General features: G+C 47.5%; 1 protein-coding gene across 3 annotated transcripts in view; it reads left to right on the forward strand.

Moving 5' to 3' along the window:
* Positions 1–17,910: 17,910 nt before the first annotated feature.
* Positions 17,911–21,959, forward strand: part of LOC129702014 (transmembrane protein 164) — a 64,337-nt gene continuing 60,288 nt past the window's right edge. The window contains exon 1 of one of the 3 annotated variants that reach the window (XM_055643500.1): positions 17,911–18,714. In XM_055643500.1, coding sequence (XP_055499475.1) covers positions 18,367–18,714 — 348 coding nt within the window. In that variant the 5' untranslated portion in view covers positions 17,911–18,366. The remainder of the gene's footprint in view (positions 18,715–21,959) is intronic. The other 2 variants (XM_055643499.1, XM_055643501.1) reach the window with 2 other exon arrangements.

Genomic DNA, 21,959 nt, shown 5'->3' on the forward strand with positions numbered 1-21,959 from the left:
GTGGAAGCAGGTAGGGAGACTGACAAAAACCTCCGGGAACCGCACGGAAACCTTGGGTGGGGCGCAAAGTCTCCAGAGGTTTCCGTTCAGGTTTCCTAAGTGGGACAGGGGGCATTAAGGGTTTGGACACGCTAGAGGCACGAAACATGTTCCCGATATTGGGGGAGTCCAGCACCAGGGGGCCACAGTTTAAGAATAAGGTGTAAGCCATTTAGAACGGAGACGAGGAAACAATTTTTCTCACAGAGAGTGGGGAGTCTGTGGAATTCTCTGCCTCAGAGGGCGGTGGAGGCAGGTTTTCTGGATACTTTCAAGAGAGTGCTAGATAGGGCTCTTAAAAATAGCGGAGTCAGGGGATATGGGGAGAAGGCAGGAACGGGGTACTGATTGGGGACCCGTTTACTCCTACTCTTTGCTTCCTGTTTGCCAGCCAGTTCTCTATCCACATCAATACTGAACCCCAATGCCGTGTGCTTTAGTTTAGTTTAGTTTAGTTTAGAGATACACCGTTAAAACAGGCCCTTTGGCTCCTATCCCGAGTCGGCGCCAACCGGCGATCTCCGGTACACTCCTCCCACGTTATTCCAGTTTCGTTCCTGCACGCACTAAAGGCAGAAGTTACAGAAAGCCAATCAACCTCCAAACCTGCACAAAACCGGAGCGCCCGGAGAAAACCCACGCGGTCACGGGGAGAACGTGCAAAGTGCGTACAGACAGCGCCCGTGGTCAGGATCGAACCCGGGTCTCTGGCGCTGTGAGGCAGCAACTCTACCGCTGCGCCACCGTGTAGCGGAGTCAAGTGGAAAGCCGGAGGAAGGGGTGTAAATGGATGGGGACAAGGGGTGGAGGGTGACGATGGGGATAGGAGCAGGGTGATGGGGAGAGTGGCTTATATGGATGTTCAGTACAAAAACAAATAGATTCTATCTTCCACTCCCAATTGACGTTGGGTTGGGTGGGGAGCTACTGATGGTGGCATGGTGGCTCAGCAGTAGAGTTGCTGCCTCACAGCACCAGAGGAATATCAACCAGGATCTTGAAGACAGCGTTCAGAAAAGAAACAGTGTTTGCCCCAGACATGGTCACGTGGAAGAACTTCACAAACACCTGTTTTGCCTTAACATTCAAAACAGTTAGAAGCAAAGCCAGGCTCTTCTGGAATGTCGAGCTCCTCAGCTACGCACAAAGCTTTCTTTCATAACATGCTGCAAGACTTATGCTGACCACTTTTTCCTGAGAGAAAATATTTTGATTTTGTGTAATGATTGATTGTTAATGGCAAAGACCATGGGGCGGCACGGTGGAGTTGCTGCTTTACAGCGCTTACAACGCCAGAGACGCGGGTTCGATCCTGACCACGGGCGCTGTCTATACGGAGTTTGTACGTTCTCCCCGTGACCCGCGTGGGTTTTGTTCGAGAAACCTTCAGTTTCCTCCCACGCTCCAAAGACGTACAGGTTTGTAGGTTAATAGACTTGGTGTAAATGTTAAAATTGTCCCTAGTGTGTGATGATATGCGCGCAATGCTAGTCGGTGCAGACTCGGTGGGCCGAAAAGCCTGTTTCCATGCTGTATCTCTAAACTAAAGTAAAACTGAACAATTTGGAAAGGGATTGTGCAATCATTTTACTTTGGAGATACGGTGCTGAAACAGGCCCTTGTGACAATAGACAGTAGGTGCAGGAGTAGGCAATTCGGCCCTTCGAGCCTGCACCGCCATTCAATATGATCATGGTTGATCATCCAACTCAGTATCCCGTACCTGCCTTCTCTCCATACCCCCTGATCCCCTTAGCCACAAGGGCCACATCTAACTCCCTCTTAAATATAGCCAATGAACTGTGGCCTCAACTACCCTCTGTGGCAGAGAATTCCACAGATTTACCACTCTCTGAGTAAAAAATGGTTGTCTCAACTTGTTCCTAAAAGATTTCCCCCCTTACTTATCCATGGTAGGTTCTATAGCAAATGTCAACACAGCAAATTAAAATGGACACAAATTGTTGTGTAGTCATAGAGTGATGCAAATCGAACCAGGCCCATCAGTCCCACCTGCCCACACCAGCCAACAATGTCCCATCTACAGGTCGACACAAAATGTTGGAGTAACTCAGCAGGTCAGGCAGCATCTCTGTGTACACAAGTGACGTTTTGGGTAGAGACCCTTCTTGATCAGCCATGATCACATTGAATGGCAGTGCTGGCTTGAAGGGCCGAATGGCCTACTCCAGCACCTATTGTCTATTGTCTATTCAGATGCCCCATCTACACTAATCCTATCTGCCATAAGTCACGGTGGCGCAGCGGTAGAATCGCTGCCTTACAGCAAAATGCAGCGCCAGAGATCCGGGTTCGATCCCGACTACGGGTGCTGTCTGTACGGAGTTTGTACGTTCTCCCCGTGACCTGCGTGGGTTTTTCTCCGAGATCTTCGGTTTCCTCCCACACTCCAAAGACGTACAGGTTTGTAGGTTAATTGGATTGATTAATTGGCTTGATAAAAATGTAAAATTGTCCAAGTTGGCGATATGCAGAGTACTGCCCTGCCGACTACAACATTCAGAAGGTCCAAATCCCTCTAAACCTGTCCTATCCATGTACCTGTCTAAATGTTTCTTAAACGTTGGGTTAGTCCCAGCCTCAACTACCTCCTCCGGCAGCTCGTTCCATACACCCACCACCCTTTGTGTGAAAAGGTTACCCCTCAGGTCCCTGTTAAATCTTTCTCAGCTCACCTTAAACCCAAATCTTCAGTGTGAAGAAGGGTCTCGACCTGAAACGTCGCCCATTCCTTCTCTCCAGAGATGCTGCCTGTCCCGCTGAGTTACTCCAGCATTTTGTGTCTACCTTCGATTTAAAACACCATCTACAGTTCTTTCCTACATACCTTAAACTTATGTCCTCTGGTTCTCCATTGAAAGAATTGTTCAGAAGCCAATTCACAACATCTGTACACACAAGGATTTGCAGATGCTGGTTTACAGAAAAAAAAAGACACAGAGTGCTGGAGTAACTCAGCGTGTCAGCCATTCTTCAGACTGATGTAATGAAATCTGAAGAAGGGTCTCGACCCCAAAACATCACCTCTCCATGTTCTCCAGAGATGCCACAAAGTTACTCCAGCACTTTGTGTCTTTTTCGTAAACCTGCATCTGCAGTTTCTTGAGCCTACAATTTAAAATGGACCCAAATGAATAAAAGCAGTACAATTCACAGCTGTTCCCGGAGTTTTTAATTTGCTTCTCGCTGCTTGTACTACAATCCCCTCTTTCCCATTGGACTCCATCACAGACCTGTTTTGTTTTCTCTCCAGCCCTCCCCCATTCCCTGGTCTATACCTGCTTCATAGATAATCCCACCTCCGGCTTCACTACGTCGTGTGGCAGTCCATTGACTTAAGTTCCTAACTTCATAAGTGATAGGAGCAGAATTAGGCCATTCGGCCCATCAAGTCCACTCCACCATTCAATCATGGCTATTCTATCTCTCCCTCCAAACCCCATTCTCCTGCCCTCTCCCTATAAGGGAGTTCAGCGTAGGTTTGCAAGGTTAATTCCCGGGATGGCGGGACTATCATACGCTGAGAGAATGGAGCGGCTGGGATTGTACACTCTGGAGCTTAGAAGGATGAGAGGAAGTCTTATTGAAACATATAAGATTATTAAGGGTTTGGACACGCTAGAGGCAGGAAACATGTTCCCGATGTTGGGGGAGTCCAGAACCGGGGGCCACAGTTTCAGAATAAGGGGTAGGCCATTTAGAACGGAGACGAGGATACACTTTTTCACACAGAGAGTTGTGAGTCTGTGGAATTCTCTGCCTCAGAGGGCGGTGGAGGCCGGTTTTCTGGATACTTTCAAGAGAGAGCTAGATAGGGCTCTTAAAGACGGCGGAGTCAGGGGATATGGGGAGAAGGCAGGAACGGGGTACTGATTGTGGATGATCAGCCATGATCACATTGAATGGCGGTGCTGGCTCGAAGGGCCGAATGGCCTACTCCTGCACCTATTGTCTATTGTCTATAACCCCTGACACCCGTACTAATCAAGAATGAATCTATCTCTGCCTTAGAATTATCCATTGACTTGGCCTCCACAGCCGTCTGTGGCAATAAATTCCACAGATTCACCGCCCTCTGACTAAAGAAATTCCTCCTCATCTCCTTCCGACAGGAACGTTCTTTAATTCCGTGCTGTGACCTCTGATCCTAGACTCTCCCATTAGTGGAAACATCCTCTCCACATCCACTCTATCCGGGACTAGAAATCCTTCACCACAGTTGCTCAGAACTTCGTACATGAGTAATTTAGGTTTAGTGATACAGTGTAGAAGCAGTCCCTTCGGCCCATCAAGTCTGCGATGACCAGCGATGACCTATACGCTAGTTCTATCCCACACACTAGCGACAATTTACAGAAGCCAATTAACCTACAAACCCGCACGTCTTTGGAGTGTGGGAGGAAACCGGAGCACCCGGAGGAAACCATCGCAGTCTCAGGGAGAACGTGCAAACTCCGTACAGACAGCACCCGAGGTCAGGATCGAACCTGGGTCTCTATGGTGCTGTGAGGCAGCAACTCTGCATGTGCAATGTTTAGATTGAGCAAAAACTCGTCAACAAACATCTATTAATCGAGCCAGTGTCTACTAACTCTTGCATTGTGAAATGAAATTTGTCTTTTTTTAAACATAGATGTATTTGGAGATGTAATTAGTGTGAATTATTCGCAAGCCAGTATATGGCATTGAATCCACAAGGAACTGCAGATGCCGGCACCTTGTGCAGAATACCAAGTGCTGGAGTAACTTGGTCGACACAGTGGAGCAGTGGTAGATTACTGCCAGAGACCCAAGTTCGATCCTGACTACGGGTGCTGTCTGTACGGAGTTTGCACGTTCTCCCTGTGACCTGCGTGGGTTTTCCCCGAGTGCTCCGGTTTCCTCCCACATGTCAAAGACGTGCGGGTTTACAGGTTAATTGGCTGTGGATAAAAATTGTAGATTGTTCCTCGTGTGTGTAGGATAGTGTTAGTGTGCGGGGATCGCTGGTCGGCACGGACTCGGTGGGCCGAAGGGCCTGTTTCCACACTGAACCTCTAAAGTAAAGCCCCGTCATTTACAAACAGCAAGCCATAGTTTCCCAAGAAAATGAGTGGCTGACTCGACTGTAGAAAGCATTGATAGATCATATTACACAAAACACTCCTAAAATGGACACTAGGCTGAACAGTGGAATGTTTCCAGCATTCCTGGGACTTTATCCAGCAGTGCACAAGGAGTTCAAAGGAAAGAGAGAGGAGAAAGATTCAGAGGAACATTAATGCTGTCGCAGTTAAATCTAGTTGAGGGATACAGTGCGGAAACAGGCCCTTCGGCCCACCGAGACCGCACCGACCAGCCATCACCCCGAACACTAGCACTATCCTACACACTGGGGACAATTTACAATTCTTACCAAAGCCAAATTAACTTACAAGCCTGCACATTGTTGGTGTGGGAGGAAACCGGAGCACCTGGAGAAAACCCACGCAGGTCACGGGGAGAACGTGCAAACTCCGTACAGACAGCGCCCGTAGTCAGCATCAAACCCGGGTGTCTGGAGCCGTGAGGCAGCAACTCTACCGCTGCGCCACCGTGCCAACCAAAATTCAGATTCAGATTCAGATTCAGAAAACTTTATTGTCTGTCGTAATAGAAAATCTTCTTTGACGTGGCTCAACATACAGACAGGACAATGTACTGATAAGCAGTCATACAGCACAGATTTCTGCGATCACACACAGTGTGTATCGATCTTAAAAGCAAATATAAAGATTAAAAACTGTAAAAAATAGACAAGATAAAAGTTGTGGATACGTGTAAAGTGACAATGCGTCAGGGTTAATTTGTCCATTGTTCATTTTGTATTTAAGCTGTTTATGGCAATGGGTATGAATGAGTTTTTGTGGATGTTTTTCTTGGATAGGGGGACTTTATATCGGCGGCCTGATGGCAGAAGTTGGAAAGACTTGTGGGTGGGATCCTGTGTAATGAAATTGTAATGAAATACTCCAGCACTTTGTATTCTACCTGCATCTGCAGTTCCTTGTGTCTATGGATGTCATATTAACTGGCTTGTGAATAATTCTTTCATTGTACGTAAAAAAAACATCAGCAAATATATCTACATTTAAAATAAGACCAATTTCATTTCAGAATGCAAGAGTTAATAGACACAGGCTCTACTAATAGATGTTAGTCTGTTTGTGAAGGATCAAGTTATGAAGACTCACTTTCTTGGCCTCTGTACAACTTGAAACCAGGCTCAAGTTTGCCCTCTGCTGGCCAATGTGGGGATAGAATTAATACACATCTGGGAGACAAGAGTGTCTATGGCAGAGTCCCTGGAGAACATGGATAGGTGACATTTCGGGTTGGAATCTGACTTTCTGAGTCCACATCCACCCCATCCAGGCCTTTCACTGTTCTGTATGTTTCAATGAGATCCCCCTTCATTCTTCTAAACCCCAGCGAGTACAGGCCCTACTCGTTCCTGGTGTTTCTTGGGCCGAGAAGTTGGTTACAAAAAAATCTTTCCTGGAAGCTTGCCTGCTTTTGGAGGTAGAAAAACTCCTTTGTGGCCTTACACGTGGGCTGGCTCACGTCCACTCCTCATTCAACTCTGACTGAGGCAATGTCGGTAGATTCCTATCATGCTATGAGTGCATAAACGCCACAAGGTGCTGGAGGAACTCAGCGGGTCAGTCCGCATCTCTGGAGGACATGGGACCCTTCTCCAGACTCGGGTAGAGTTGCTGCCTCACAGCGCCGGAGACCCAGATTCGATCCTAACCTCAGGCGCTGACTATGTGGAGTTTGCACGTTCTCCCTGTGACCGCGTGGGTTTCCCCCGGGTGCTCCGGTTTCCCCCCACATCCCAGAGTCGTGCGGGTGTGTAGGTCAATCGATCATTGTAAGTTTCCGCAGTGTGTAGTGAGTGGGGTAAGTTAGAACTACAGTGAGCGGCCTCTTCAGATTCAGTTAGAGCTGCTGCCTTTATTTGGTTATGCCTCGTTGATTATCTTGTCTGGTTTTCTGATGCAGCGTGAAGTGGGGATGGAGTCTCCAGCAGTGGGAGAGTCTAGGACTAGAGGCCGTAGCCTCAGAATAAAAGGACGTATCTTGAGAAAGGAGATGGGTTTTTCTTTAGTCAGAGGGTGGTGAATCTGCGGAATTCATTGCCACAGACAGCTGTGGAGGCCATGCCAATAGGTATTTTTAAGGCAAAGATTGTCAGATTCTTGATGAGTATGGGTGTGTGGGGTTATGGGGAGAAGACAGGAGAATGGGGTTGGGAGGTGGTGCAGCGGTTGAGTTGCTGCCTTACAGCGCCAGAGACACGGGTTTGATCCTGACTGTCTGTATGGAGTTTGTACGCTCCCCCCGTGACCTGCGTGGGTTTTCTCCAAAATCTTCGGTTTCCTCCCATACTCCAAATACATACAGGTTTGTAGGTTAATTGGCTTTGGTGTGAATGTAAAGAATGTAATGTGTGTAGGATAGTGTTAGTGTGCGGGGATCGCTGGTCGGCACGGACTCAGTGGGCCGAAGGGCCTGTTTCCACGCTGCATCTCTAAACTAAACTAAACTAAAAATCATACGTTACGTGGCAATGCCATTTGCGCGCAGTCAGTTTTATTTACAGTAAGGAATTATATTAAATGTCCGCTACTTGGGTTAGACACAAACGTCATTGCACTGAGTATTTTTGGACACAGTTGGCTGTTCTATGGCTAAACTCACTGCCAGGAGCACACGTTCTCCAATTTCACCGACTTCATATCCAAACACAATATCATTTTATTGCCGTTTGCAACTGCTACAAAGGGACTTGGTCCCTTGGATCCTGCAAAGACCTCAGGAAGTCAAGAGGAACCTTCGCAGGGCTTTGGTGAGGTTGCACCTGAAGCAATGAATGCCGTTCTGGTCGCCCCATTAGATACAGGATGTGGAGGCTTTGGAAAGGGTGCGGGAGAGGACTGAGTCCCCTTAGTCCTCACCTTCCACCCCATCAGCCGTCACTTAAGGCACACGATCCTCTGGTATTTTCGCCACCTCCAACGGGATCCCACCACCAGCCACATCTTCCCGTCTCCACCCCTTCCCATTTCCGAAACCGTTTCCACCCCCAACTTAATTTTGGTAATAAGAATAAAGGCGTAGATTCTTTTCTAAAATGGAGAGTGAATCCATAAATCGGAGGTGCAAAGGGAAAGGGGATATGCTGGTGCAGGACTCCCAACGAGTTAATCTGCAAGTCGAATCGGTAGTGAGGAAGGCTAATTCAATGCTAGCGTTTATATCAAGAGGACTGGAATACAGAAACAGAGATGCAATGCTGAGGCTCTACAAGGCGCTGGTCAGGCCGCAGTTGGAACACTGTGAGCAAATTTGGGCCCCATATCTGAGGAAGGGTGTGCTGGCTCTGGAGAGGGTCCAGAGGAGGTTTACAAGATTGATTCCAGGAATGAGTGGGTTAGCATATGATGAGCGTTTGACAGCACTCACTGGAGTTAAGAAAGTTGAGGGGGGACCTCATTGAAACTTCTGTCATGGGGTAGACTGACACCCCCCTCCCCCCCCAATCTTTGCACATCCCCAATCCTGTCCACTCGTCACTCTAATTTCATGTTTAATGTATCTTGTTGTGTTTTATGACTGTTATAAGATCGATTTCTCTCCTGGGATAAATACAGGTCTATCATATCGTATCGTAATTGTTCCATATCTCTCTATATCACCGTCTATATCTTTTGATTCCCTTTCCCTTGACTCTCAATCTCAAGAAGGGTCTTGACCCGAAAAGTCACCCATTCCTTCTCTCCAGAGATGCTGCCTGTCCCGCTGAGTTACTCCGGCTTTTTGTGTCTATCTTCGAGCAAAAAAAAGTTATTTTGTTTCTCAAGAGACTGGTGGGAATACAGATCTCTTGAGTAGGAGTAAACGGGTCCTTCTCATAATAGCAGGCAGTGACTAGTGGGGTACCACAAGGCTCAGTGCTGGGACCCCAGTTATTTACAATGATTTGGACGAGGGAATTGAATGCAACATCTCCAAGTTTGCGGATGACACGAAGCTGGGGGGAAGTGTTAGCTGTGAGGAGGATGCTAGGAGGCTGCAAGGTGACTTGGATAGGCTGGGTGAGTGGGCAAATGCATGACAGATGCAGTATAATATGGATAAATGTGAGGTTATCCACTTTGGTGGCAAAAACAGGATTATCTGAATGGTGGCCGATTAGGAAAGGGGGAGATGCAACGAGACCTGGGTGTCATGGTACAACAGTCATTGAAAGTAGGCATGCAGGTGCAGCAGGCAGTGAAGAAAGCGAATGGTATGTTAGCATTCATAGCAAAAGGATTTGAGTATAGGAGCAGGGAGGTTTCTACTGCAGTTGTACAGGGTATTGGTGAGACCACACCTGGAGTATTGCATACAGTTTTGGTCTCCTAATCTGAGGAAGGTTATTCTTGCCATAGAGGGAGTGCAGAGAAGGTTCACCAGACTGATTCCTGGGATGTCAGGACTTTCATATGAAGAAAGACTGGATAGACTCGGTGTGTATTCGCTAGAATTTAGAAGATTGAGGGGGGATCTTATAGAAACTTACAAAATTCTTAAGGGGTTGGACAGGCTAGATGCAGGAAGATTGTTCCCGATGTTGGGGAAGTCCAGAACAAGGGGTCACAGTTTAAGGATAAGGGGGAAATCTTTTAGGACCGAGATGAGAAAAACATTTTTCACACAGAGAGTGGTGAATCTGTGGAATTCTCTGCCACAGAAGATAGTTGAGGCCAGTTCATTGGCTATATTTAAGAGGGAGTTAGATGCGGCCCCTGTGGCTAAAGGGATCAGGGGGTATGGAGAGAAGGCAGGGATGGGATACTGAGTTGGATGATCAGCCATGATCATATTGAATGGCGGTGCAGGCTCGAAGGGCCGAATGGCTTACTCCTGTACCTATTTTCTGTGTTTCTATGTTTCTATCTGCTAGTTTAGTAAACCAAAACTTTAGTTTAGTTTATGTTAGTTTATTGTCACGTGTACCAAAGTACCATGAATAGTCTTAGCTGCGTGCTAACCAGTCAGTGGAAAGACAATACATGATTACAATCGAGCCGCCCACCGTGTACAGATACATGATAAAGGGAATAATGATTCACACGAATAAAGTCCGATTAAAAATAGTCCAAGGTTCTTCAATGAGGTCGATGGGAGCTCAGGACTGCTCTCTGGTCATGATAGGATGATTCAGTTGCCTGATAACAGCTGGGAAGAAACTGTCCCTGAATCTGGAAGTGTGCGTTTTCATATTTCATAGAAACAGAGAAACATAGGAAAATAGGCGCAGGAGTAGGCCATTCGGCCCTTCGAGCCAACACCGCCATTCAATATGATCATGGCAGATCATCCACAATCAGTACCTCGTTCCTACTTTTTCCTTCGATTCCTTTAGCCCGAAGAGCTCTATCTAACTTTCTCTTGAAAACATCCAGTGAATTGGCCTCCACTGCCTTCTGTGGCAGAGAATTCCACAAATCCACAACTCTCTGGGTGAAGAGGTTTTTCCTCACCTCAGTCTAAAATGGCCTACCCCTTATTCTTAAACTGTGTGACCCCTGGTTCTGGACTTGCCCAACATCAGGAACATTTTTCCTGCATCTAGCCTGTCCAATCCTTTAAGAATTGTACATGTTTCTATAAGATACACTAAAGGAAGGGCCTGTACCACTAGGCGATTTTTTTCCGCGACTGCCCGCGTCATATCAGTGTCGCCAAAAGATTTTGAACATTTCAAAACCCAGCGGCGACAAAAAAAATGTTGCGACACTTGAAAAAACGCCGCGTGTCAATACGTCATCGTGCCGTATCACGCGGCGAATTTTTCAGTGACCTGATACGTTGCCGGAAAAAATCACCATGTGGGACAGGCCCGTAAGGTCTCAGGTCTCCACCTCAACTGTCGATGATCCAGAGAAAACAGGCTCTCCTTAGTCAAGTCAAGTTTATTTGTCACATACGCATACGAGATGTGCAGTGAAATGAAAGTGGCAATGCTCGCGGACTTTTGTGTCTTACAATCTCACCTTGTCATTAATCCGATTCTCAACCATTATACAGCGGTTGGTGTGTTGGTTACTGTGCCATAACCACACCCGCTATTCCTCCTATAACGCTGTGATGTCCTGACAGTGGCCACATTTGTTGGCTATTTGCATGTACACAAATTGACTAATTTCCAATTCAAATACTCTCCTCCAATGGAAAACACAATCTCAATTATAGAAACAAGGAACTGCAGATGCTGCCTTACCAAGGAAAGGCACAAAGTGCTGGAGTAACTCAGCGGGTCAGGCAGCATCCGCAGGGAACATGAATAGGTGATGTTTCATGTCGGGATACAATTCTTGCTATTGAGGGAGTGCAGCGTAGGTTCACAAGGTTAATTCCCGGGATGGCGGGACTGTCATATGCTGAGAGAATGGAGCAGCTGGGCTTGTATACTCTGGAGTTTAGAAGGATGGTGATTGGAGCCAGCATCACCATTCAACCATGTGATCATGGCTGATCATCCACAATCAGTACCCCGTTCCTGCCTTCTCCCCAAATCCCCTGACTCCGCTATCTTTAACAGCCCTATCTAGCTCCCTCTTGAAAGCATCCAGAGAACCGGCCTCCACCGCCCTCTGAGGCAGAGAATTCCACAGACTCGCCACTCTCTGTGAGAAAAAGTGTTTCCTCGTCTCCGTTCTAAATGGCTTACCCCTTATTCTTAAACTGTGGCCCCTGGTTCTGGACTCCCGCAACATCAGGAACATGTTTCCTGCCTCTAGCGTGTCCAAACCCTTAACAATCGTATATGTTTCAGTGAGATCCCCTCTCAGGTTTGGAGGCGTATGGGCCAAACGCAGGCGGGTGGAACTAGTGTAGACGGGGCATGTTGACCGGAGTGGGCAAGTTGGGCTGAGGAGCCTGTTTCAACGCTGTTTCACTCTATGGCTCAGTGGGTCAGGCAGCATCTGTGGAGAAAAGGAACAGGCGACGTTTCGGCTCCGAACCTGTCTTCACCTTTTGGTGGCAGGGCCTGTTCTTGTGATGTACAGTTCCATGGTCCAAGGTTTCAAAGGTCTGTTTATTGTAAAGTGTACCAATTACGTGCAGCATTGTAGGATTCAGATGTGATGTGCCATCAGGTGAGGCATTCCACCAGAGGGCGCCACCGTAGTGGCTGCCTCGCCAACAGTCTGTCAGTCCCCTCTCTGTTTTAATTATTTCAAGTATGTTTTAGTCCCTTGGTTTGTTTTTTTATGTGTGTGTGTGGGGGGGGGGGGAATCGGGAAAACCTTTTTCAGTCACTTACCTCGACGAAGAAGCAATTTTTCTCCGTGTTGCATCTCCCCCCCCCCCCCCCGCAGCCTACAACGTGGAGCGTGCGACCTTTCCTGGAGACCGGCCCGGAGCTTCAAGCCGCGCGACTTTAACATCAGGAACTGCGATCCTTTGCCGAGGATCGCCAGTGTTGGCTCTCCGACCGCGGGGCCTGTGGACTTTAACACTGTGAAGCCACCGTCTCCGGTAAGAAGAGTCCGACTCAGGAGCTCCATCCCGCGGAGTGTTCCGATCCATCCCGACGCCGGAGATTCCATCGTCCCGACGCGAGGGCTTGAACATCGGACCTTCGGCAGCGGCGAACTGCGGATGGTTCAAAGTCCCCGACCATGGGTTTACAAAGGAGGAAGGTGTCTGAACATTGGGGAGACTAAGCGGAGGTTGGGCGATCGTTTCGCCGAACACCTCCGCTCAGTCCGCAATAACCTACCTGAGCTCCCGGTGGCTCAGCACTTCAACTCCCCCTCCCATTCCCAATCCGACCTCTCTGTCCTGGGTCTCCTCCATTGCCAGAGTGAGCAACACCGGAAATTGGAGGAACAGCACCTCATATTCCGCCTGGGTTGCTTGCGTCCGGATGGCATGAACGTTGAATTCTCCCAATTCTGCTAGCCCTTGCTGTCTCCTCCCCTTCCTTAACCCTCGAGCTGTCTCCTCCCATCCCCCCGCTCCTCCTCCTCCTCCCTTTTTACTCCCTCCTCCCCCCCCCACCCCCCATCAGTCTGAAGAAGGGTTTCGGCCCGAAACGTTGCCTATTTCCTTCGCTCCATAGATGCTGCTGCACCCGCTGAGTTTCTCCAGCTTTTTTGTGTTACCCCAGATGATTGAACGTTATTGCCTTCCATCACAGTGAGGAATGTTGATTCCATTGTGGTGGATGTTTATGTTAGATTTTATTTTATGTGGCTGTGTGTATGGGAACTCACTGTACTTTAGTTGGTTCAGTTACAATAAATGCAAACTTGACTTGAACTTCAGGTAAATGTGTCCACGCTAGACTAGAATTCCCCTCTAGTTGTAATACAGCATCTAAATAGAAGATATATTTCCAAATATCAGCCTGAAGAAAGGTCCCAACCTGAAACGCCACCTGTCCATGTTCTCCAGAGATGCTGCCTGATCAAATGAGCCACTCACTCCAGCACTTTGTATCTTTTTTTAAAAGATATATTTGTTTGTCGTTCTGATGGGAAATTGACTCCTGCATTTACTGATCATGAAAGATTCCGATCCATCTTGTGGTAAAAAGGTGTCAGTTCCTGCAGAGATAATATGGCTGACTATCTTGTGGAATTTTCTTTCATTAAAATAAAACATGAGATAAAGTTTCAGCTATTTACCTTAAATGGTCTGTCATTGAAACATCGATGCAGGAGTAGGCCATTCAGCCCTTCAAGCCAGCACCGCCATTCAATAGGATCATGGCTGATCATCCAAATTCAACACACCGTTCCTGCTTTCTCCACATATCCCTTGATTTTGTTAGCCCCTACGAGCTAAATCTAACTCTCTCTTGAAAACATCCAGTGACTCGGCCTCCACCGCCTTCTGTGGCAGAGAATCCCACAGATTCACAACTCTCTGGGTAGAAAAGTTTTTCCTCATCTCAGTTCTAAATGGCCGACCCCTTATTCTTAAACTGTGTGACCCCTGGTTCTGGACTCCCCCAACAGCAGGAACATTTTTCCTGCATCTAGCCTGTCCAATCCCTTAAGAATTTTATGTTTCCATAGGGCGTGTAGATGTGGCGTGGTGTGTGTGTGTGTGTGTGTGTACACGTGTGCCCGTGTCTAGACTCCCCTTGTTACCCTGTTCTGTGTCCTCTCTAATGTGGACGCAGCCCAGACCATCACACAAACCAACCTCCCTTCCATTGACTCCATTGACACCTCACTCGGCCTCGGCAAGGCCAACAGCAAAATCAAGGACCAGTCGCACCCTGGCCACTCCCTCTTCTCCCCTCTCCCATCGGGCAAAAGTACGAAAACGCACACCTCCAGATTCAGGGACAGTTTCTTCCCAGCTGTTGCACCCACATTTTGTGTCACAACAATTTGTTACTCATCAAATCCCTATAAAATCTTTCTTCGATCACCTTAAACCTATGCCCTCTGGTTCTCGATTCCCCAACTCTGGGCAAGAGTCTGTGCATCTACCCGATCTATTCCCCTCATCTCTATAAGATCACCCCGATCTATTTACACACCTCTATAAGATCACCCCTCATCCTCTTGTGCTCAAGGCAATAGTCCCTACACTGAAGATAGATACAAAAAGCTGGAGGAACTCAGTGGGACAGGCAGCATCTCTGGAGAGAAGGAATGGGTGACGTTTCGGGACGAGACCCTTCTTCAGAACATACCTCCTCCCTCGACTCCTCCCTACAGCCCTTTCAGATTAGGCAGAGGTTCACTTGCACCTCCTCCAACCTCATCTACTGTATCCGTTGTTCAAGATGTGGACTCTTATACATCAGCGAGATCAAACGCACACCAGGCGATCGGTTCACGGAACAGCATCGCTCAGCCCACCTGATCTCCCAGTTGCTGGACACTTCAATTATCCTTCCCATTCCCACACAGACCTTTCTGTCATCAGTCTCCTCCATTGCCAGAGTGGGGCTAAAGGCAAATTGGAGGAACGGCATCTAATATTTCGCTTGGGCAGCTTACACCCCAGTGGTATGAATATTGATTTCTCCCACTTCAGGTAGCCCTGGCATTCCCTCGCTCTCCAGCCCTCCCCCACCCGTCACACCAGCTTCTCGTTTCCACCCAACCAACAGCTAACAATGGCCAGTTCCTTTTAATCATCGTTACTTGTTTGCATATCTTTCATTCATTGTTCTTCATCTCTCGACATCACCGTCTAAATCTCTCGTTTCCCTTATCCCTAACCAGTCTGAAGAAGGGTCTCGACCCAAAACGCCACCCATTCCTTCTCTCCAGAGATGGTGCCCATCCTGCTGAGTTACTCCAGCGTTTTATGTATGTCCTAAGCCTACTCAACCACTCCCTGTAGCTCAGTCCCTCGAGTCCTGGCATCACCCATGATAGATGAATGTGCATCATCACATTTGCATGTTTCACAGTGCATGAAGCATCGACAATGAAACAACAGGCAAATGCAAAGGAAAACCCATGACATACACAGCAGTAATAATGTGATGAATATATGCTATTACTCCAGCGTTCTGTGTCTCTGGAGATGCTGCCTGACCTGCTGAGTTACTCCAGCATTTTGTGTTCATCTTTGACAAATACATCAGGCTCCCCACACACACACACACCCGACCCTCACATCCCGGCCACTCCCTCTCCTCCCCTCTCCCATCAGGCAAGAGGTACAGAAGTGTGAAAACGCACACCTCCAGATTCAGGGAGAGTTTCCTCCCGGCTGTTATCAGGCAACTGAACCATCACAACCAGAGAGCGGTGCTGAACTACTATCTACCTCATTGGTGACCCTCGGACTAGCCTTGATCGGACTTTGCTGGCTTTACCTTGCACTAAATGTTATTCCCTTATCATGTATATGTACACTGTAAATGGCTCGATTGTAATCGTGTATTGTCTTTCTGCTGACTGGTTAGCACGCAACATAAGCTTTTTATTGTACCTCGGTACACGTGACAATAAACTAAACTGAACATAGAAACATAGGCAAGGGTTTAGGGCCGAAACGTTGCCTATCTCCTTCGCTCCATAGATGCTGCTGCACCCGCTGAGTTTCTCCAGCATTTTTGTCTACCTAAAATTCTTTGAGGATTGGACAGGCTAGATGCAGAAAAAATGTTCCCAATGTTGGGGGAGTCCAGAACCAGGGGTCACAGTTTAAGTCTGAAGAAGGGTTTCGGTCCGAAACGTTGCCTATCTCCTTCGTTCCATAGATTCTGCTGCACCCACTGAGTTTCTCCAGCATTTTTGTGTCACAGTTTAAGAATAAGGGGAAAGCCATTTCGGACTGATATGAGGAAAAACTTTTTCATCCAGAGAGTTGTGAATCTGTGGAATTCTCTGCCACAAAAGGCAGTGGAGGCCGATTCACTGGATGTTTTCAAGAGGGAGTCAGATAAACACTAGGTTTGCATTTGGCTTCATAGTACCGATTCAACGGGCCAATTAGCTTTTCGGGAATAGAAACAGATAAAACTAGGTGCAGGAGTAGGCCATTCGGCCCTTCGAGCCAGCACCCCCATTCAATATGGCTGATCATCCAAAAACAAGTACCCCGTTCCTGCTTTTTCTGTGAATTCCTGTGGAATTCTCTGCCTCAGAGGGTGGTGGAGGCCGGTTCTCTGGATGCTTTCAAACTAGAGCTGATTGGGCCCTCAAAAATAGCGGAGTCATGGGGATATGGGGAGAAGAGAGGAATGGGGAACTGATTGGGGATGATCAGCCATGATCACAGTGAATGGTGGTGCTGGCTCGAAGGGCCGAATGGCCTACTCCTGCACCTATTGTCTATTGACGACCTAGATCTAAAGCTATATTATAACTTTAAAATTCTTTACATAATCCACGTGTTCTGGCTTTATGAAAACGGTATTGTCTATACCCCTTGATACCGTTACCCCCCAAGAGTTGAATCTAACTCTTGAAAACATCAACCCTGCACCAGCACCTCCCTAACCCTTTGCAAGTTTGATTTTCTGAATGTAGACTGTGGTCCCCACCCCTTGCACACGGAGCCTCGGTGCAAAGATCTTGTAGCGGAGCAAGATAGGCCACTCTTGCTAAATACCATTTTAGTAACCGGAGCCTACCTGACCTGACCCGACCCGACCCGACTCGCAGTGTAATCAATGAACAGTTTGTGTGTGTGATATAGGGTTAGATTCATCATTCTGTCAGTTCATACTTCTTGTCAAGAATAAAATTTGACTCTGGTAATTGTCTTTTTTTAATATATTTTAAATCATTTCTTTTTAAATGGCTCACAAGCAGTGTTTTGAGTTGATTTTGTAGTAACCAGAACCGACCCGACCCGACCCGACTCACAGGGTAATTGACATTGCGGGGGAAGTTTTTCTGTGTGTGATATAGGTTTAGATTCATAATTCTGCTAGTTCATAATTCTGTTAATTCTTGTTAAAGAATAAAATGTTTATAAACACACATACATGAATGTATATAATCATATAACACACACAATTATATTTCTTCTGATCCAATGATGAACTTTATTTCAGACTAGACAAGGGACATCAAATAAGAAACATTGTAAACCTCCCCGCAACTTCACACACACTAGGCTATATCCCCGGGCCCCACACTCACACCCTCTCCCCGCTGCGGAAACAAAGATGGCGGGGACTGGTTGCTAAAATGGCCGCCACAATCCCCCATGAATCCGCCCATGCGCGAACTACACGTTTGCGTGGGAGTGACCCGTCTTGCTCCGCTATAAGACCTTTGCCTCGGTGGACGTGACCAATCAACGCTGGAGAGATGCATTGCCCTTTTAAATGTTGGAGGCTGGACTCTATCATTTCAGTGTGCAGAGCTAAGATCCTATAGGATATTTGGTGCAGGGTGGGTGGGGAGAGGCTGGGTGACGACCTATGTGTGTGCAGCCACTGCTGTTTCAGTGTGGGGGTGGAAATAGATGGTGCAAGTTTTTAATTTGACCAAGCATTTGTGCAGCTCATGCATATTGAGGTTGGATGCTTTCACAAGCCGCGCACATACACACACACATACATATACACGCATACACACGCACACATATATATGCATGTAATTTACAAGGAGGGTGAGCAAGCAAGGGTGGAGAGAGCGTCTTGAACCTGCTTTCAAAAAAGTACCAGCGGTTCTCTGCTGGAGAAAGGAGAGAGAGAGAGAAGAAATAGAGAAATAGATATAGAGAGGCCTCGGTAAAGTGAATGTCCCTGCTCAAGGAGCGGACCTGCTGGCGTTGTTGAGGGGAGAGGGTAGCATGTCTCGGTATAACGCGTGCATCTTGCTGGACTGGGCTTACGGAGGTGTAGATTCCCGGCTAGCAGGGAATGGAGGGGCCGAGTGCGTGGCGTTCCTGCCCCAGAGCCAGCGCTGGCTGGAAAGTCTGGTGTTTGTCACCCTCTCCCTGCTGGAGATGGCCCTGGCCATCGGCAAGATCAGGCGGCAGGGACTCAGCGTGGACCTCCACAAACAAGACGAGAGCCTGGGCAAGAACCTGCTCCTTGTGGCTCTGTGCCTGACCTTTGGGGTTGAAGTTGGCTTCAAGTTCGCCACCAAGACTTTGATCTTCCTGCTGAACCCGTGTCACGTCGTCACCATGCTACAGGTAGGTCATCTTCCCATCTCCTGCAGTTGTATAGAGCCTTGGTGAGACCACACCTGGAGTATTGCGTACAGTTGTGGTCTCCTAATCGGAGGAAAGACATTCTTGCCATAGAGGGAGTACAGAGAAGGTTCACCAGGCTGATTTCTGGGATGTCAGGACTTTCATATGAAGAAAGACTGGATAGACTCGACTTGCACTCGCTAGAATTTAGAAGATTGAGGGGGGGGGGGGGGTCTTATAGAACCTTCCAAAATTCTTAAGGGGTTGGACAGGTTAGATGCAGGAAGATTGTTCCCGATTTTGGGGAAGTCCAGAACAAGGGGTCACAGTTTAAGGATAAGGGACCGAGATGAGAATTTTTTTTTTTTTCACACAGAGTGGTGAATCTGTGGAATTCTCTGCCACAGAAAGTAGTTGAGGCCAGTTCATTGGCTATATTTAAGAGGGGAGTTAGAAGTGGCCCTTGTGGCTAAAGGGATCAGGGAGTATGGAGAGAAGGCAGGTACAGGATACTGAGTTGGATGATCAGCCATGATCATATTGAATGGCGGTGCAGGCTCGAAGGACTGAATGGCCTACTCCTGCACCTTTTTTCTATGTTTCTATGATGTTGCCAGGACTCTATTCTCTGAGCTCCAGTGAGAGGTTGAGGGGCAGGTGGTAAAAGAAGTATTTTGGTCTGATTCGGGATGTAGTACGCTGAAAGGCTCGGGTAATGTGTGCGGGAAGGAACTGCAGATGCTGCTTGCTCGACACAAAAAGAAGATGGACACAAAAATGCTGGAGTAACTCAGCGGGACAGGCAGCATCTCCGGAGAGAAGGAATGGGTGACGTTTCGAGTCGAGACCTGTCTTCAGACCGATTTGGTACATTGAACCTCATCAGTGAAGATTGTTGAGGATGGAAGTTGGGAGGTTATGTTACAGTTAGCTATGCAAGATGTAGGCAAAGCCACATTTGGAGTATCGTTGACGAAAGAATTGCAGATGCTGGAAAAATTGAAGGTAGACATAAATGCTGGAGTAACTCAGCGGGACAGGCAGCATCTCTGGAGAGAAGGAATGGGTGACGTTTCGGGTCGAGACCCTTCTTCAGACTGAGAGTTGGGGGAGAGGGAGACACAGAGATGACGGGAAGCTGTCAAAACGAGATATCAAAAGAGATGGATCAGGAAAAATGTAGGACAGATAGCTGTCCAGGAAGGAACTGCAGATGCTGGTTTTCTCCGAAGATAGGCACAAAATGCTGGAGTAACTCAGCGAGACAGGCAGCATCTCTGACGAGAAGGAACGGGTCAAGGGTCTCGACCCTGAAACGTCAGTCAATCCTTCTCTCCAGAAATGCTGCCTGTCCCGCTGAGTTACGCCAGCATTTTGTGTCTATAGATTGTGTCTCCAGAGATGCTGCCTGTCCCGCTGAGTTACGCCAGCATTTTGTGTCTTTCTCTAGAATAGTTAGCTCGGAGAAGTTGACAACAAAGCAAACAGAGATAAAGTGTAATCAGGAGGATAGTCAGACTGGTGGGAGAGCTGGGAAGGGGGAGGGATGGAGAGAGAGGGTAAGCAAGGGTTACTTGAAGTTAGAGAAGTCAATATTCGTGCCGCTGGGGTGCAAGCTGCCCGAGGGAAATATGAGGTGCTGTTCCTCCAATTTGTGCTGGGTCTCACTCTGACAATGGAGGAACGGTTGTTATCAGACTTCAATGTTATATCTCGCACTGAATGTTGTATACTTCATCTGTGTACGGCTTAATTATATTAATCTATAGTCTTATTGAGTGGACAGCACGCAGGCAAAAGCTTTTCACTGCTCCTTGATACACCTTACAGTAATAAAGCAAACTTTAAAGGGCAGATTGTAAACTATTTAATGTCCCATGTAAGAGAGCATCTGAAACAATCCAATGTTCCCTTGTTATGCGGGTGTTCAAAATTGAAATGCTGTATTCTGACAATTTAGATTACTATCTAAATGGTGTCAAGTTGGGAAAAGGGGAAGTACAACGGGATCTGGGGGTCCTTGTACATCAGTCAATGAAAGTAAGCATGCAGGTACAGCAGGCAGTGAAGAAAGCAAATGGCATGTTGGCCTTTATAACAATAGGACTCGAATATAGGAGCAAAGAGGTCCTTCTGCAGTTGTACAGAGCCCTAGTGAGACCACACCTGGATTATAGTGTGCAGTTTTGGTCCCCTAATTTGAGGAAGGACATTCTTGCTATTGAGGGAGTGCAGCGTAGGTTCACAAGGTTAATTCCCGGGATGGCGGGACTGTCATGTGCTGAGAAAATGGAGCGGCTCGGCTTGTACACTCTGGTGTTTAGAAGGATGGGAGGGAATCTCATAGAAACATTAAGAGTTTTGACATTCTAGAGGCAGGAAACATGTTCCTGATGTTGGGGGAGTCCGGAACCAGGGGCCACAGTTTAAGAACAAGGGGTTAGCCATTTAGAACAGAGACGAGGAAACACTTTTTCTCACAGATGAAGGGTTTTGTCCCGAAACGTTGCCTATTTCCTTCGCTCCATAGATGCTGCTGCACCCGCTGAGTTTCTCCAGCTTTTTTTGTGTACCTTTTCTCACAGAGTGTTGTGAGTCTGTGGAATTCTCTGCCTCAGAAGGCGGTGGAGGCCGGTTCTCTGGATACTTTCAAGAGAGAGCTAGATAGGGCTCTTAAAGATAGCGGAGTCAGGGGATATGGGGAAGAAGGCAGGAACGGGGTACTGATTGGGGATGATCAGCCATGATCACATTGAATGGCAGTACTGGCTCGAAAGGCTGAATGGCCTCCTCCTGCACCTATTGTCTATTGACAACCTAGATCTAAAGCTATATTATCACATTAAAAATCTTCACATAATCTACATGTTCTGGCTTTATGAAGATGGTACTTTTGTTATGGGCCAGGGAGAGTGTCCACTATTTTAATTGCACGCCTATGGGTTATAGTTTAGAGATACAGCACGAAGCGGGACCCTACACCAGCGGGTCCACGCCGACCATCCATCACCCGTTCACGCTAGTTCTATGTTATCCCACTTTCTCATTCGCTGCGAAATCATGAGAGGAATAGATCGGGTAGATGCACAGAGTCTCTTGCCCAGAGTAGGGGAATCGAGGACCAGAGGACACAGGTTTAAGCTGAAGGGGAAAAGATTCTATGGGAATCTGAGGAGTAACTCTTACGCACAAAGGGTGGTGGGTGTATGGAACGAGCTGCCACAGGAGGTTTGGTTTAGTTTAGT

The sequence above is a fragment of the Leucoraja erinacea genome, chromosome 12, assembly GCF_028641065.1.
Source record: "Leucoraja erinacea ecotype New England chromosome 12, Leri_hhj_1, whole genome shotgun sequence".
Lineage (NCBI taxonomy): Eukaryota > Metazoa > Chordata > Chondrichthyes > Rajiformes > Rajidae > Leucoraja > Leucoraja erinaceus.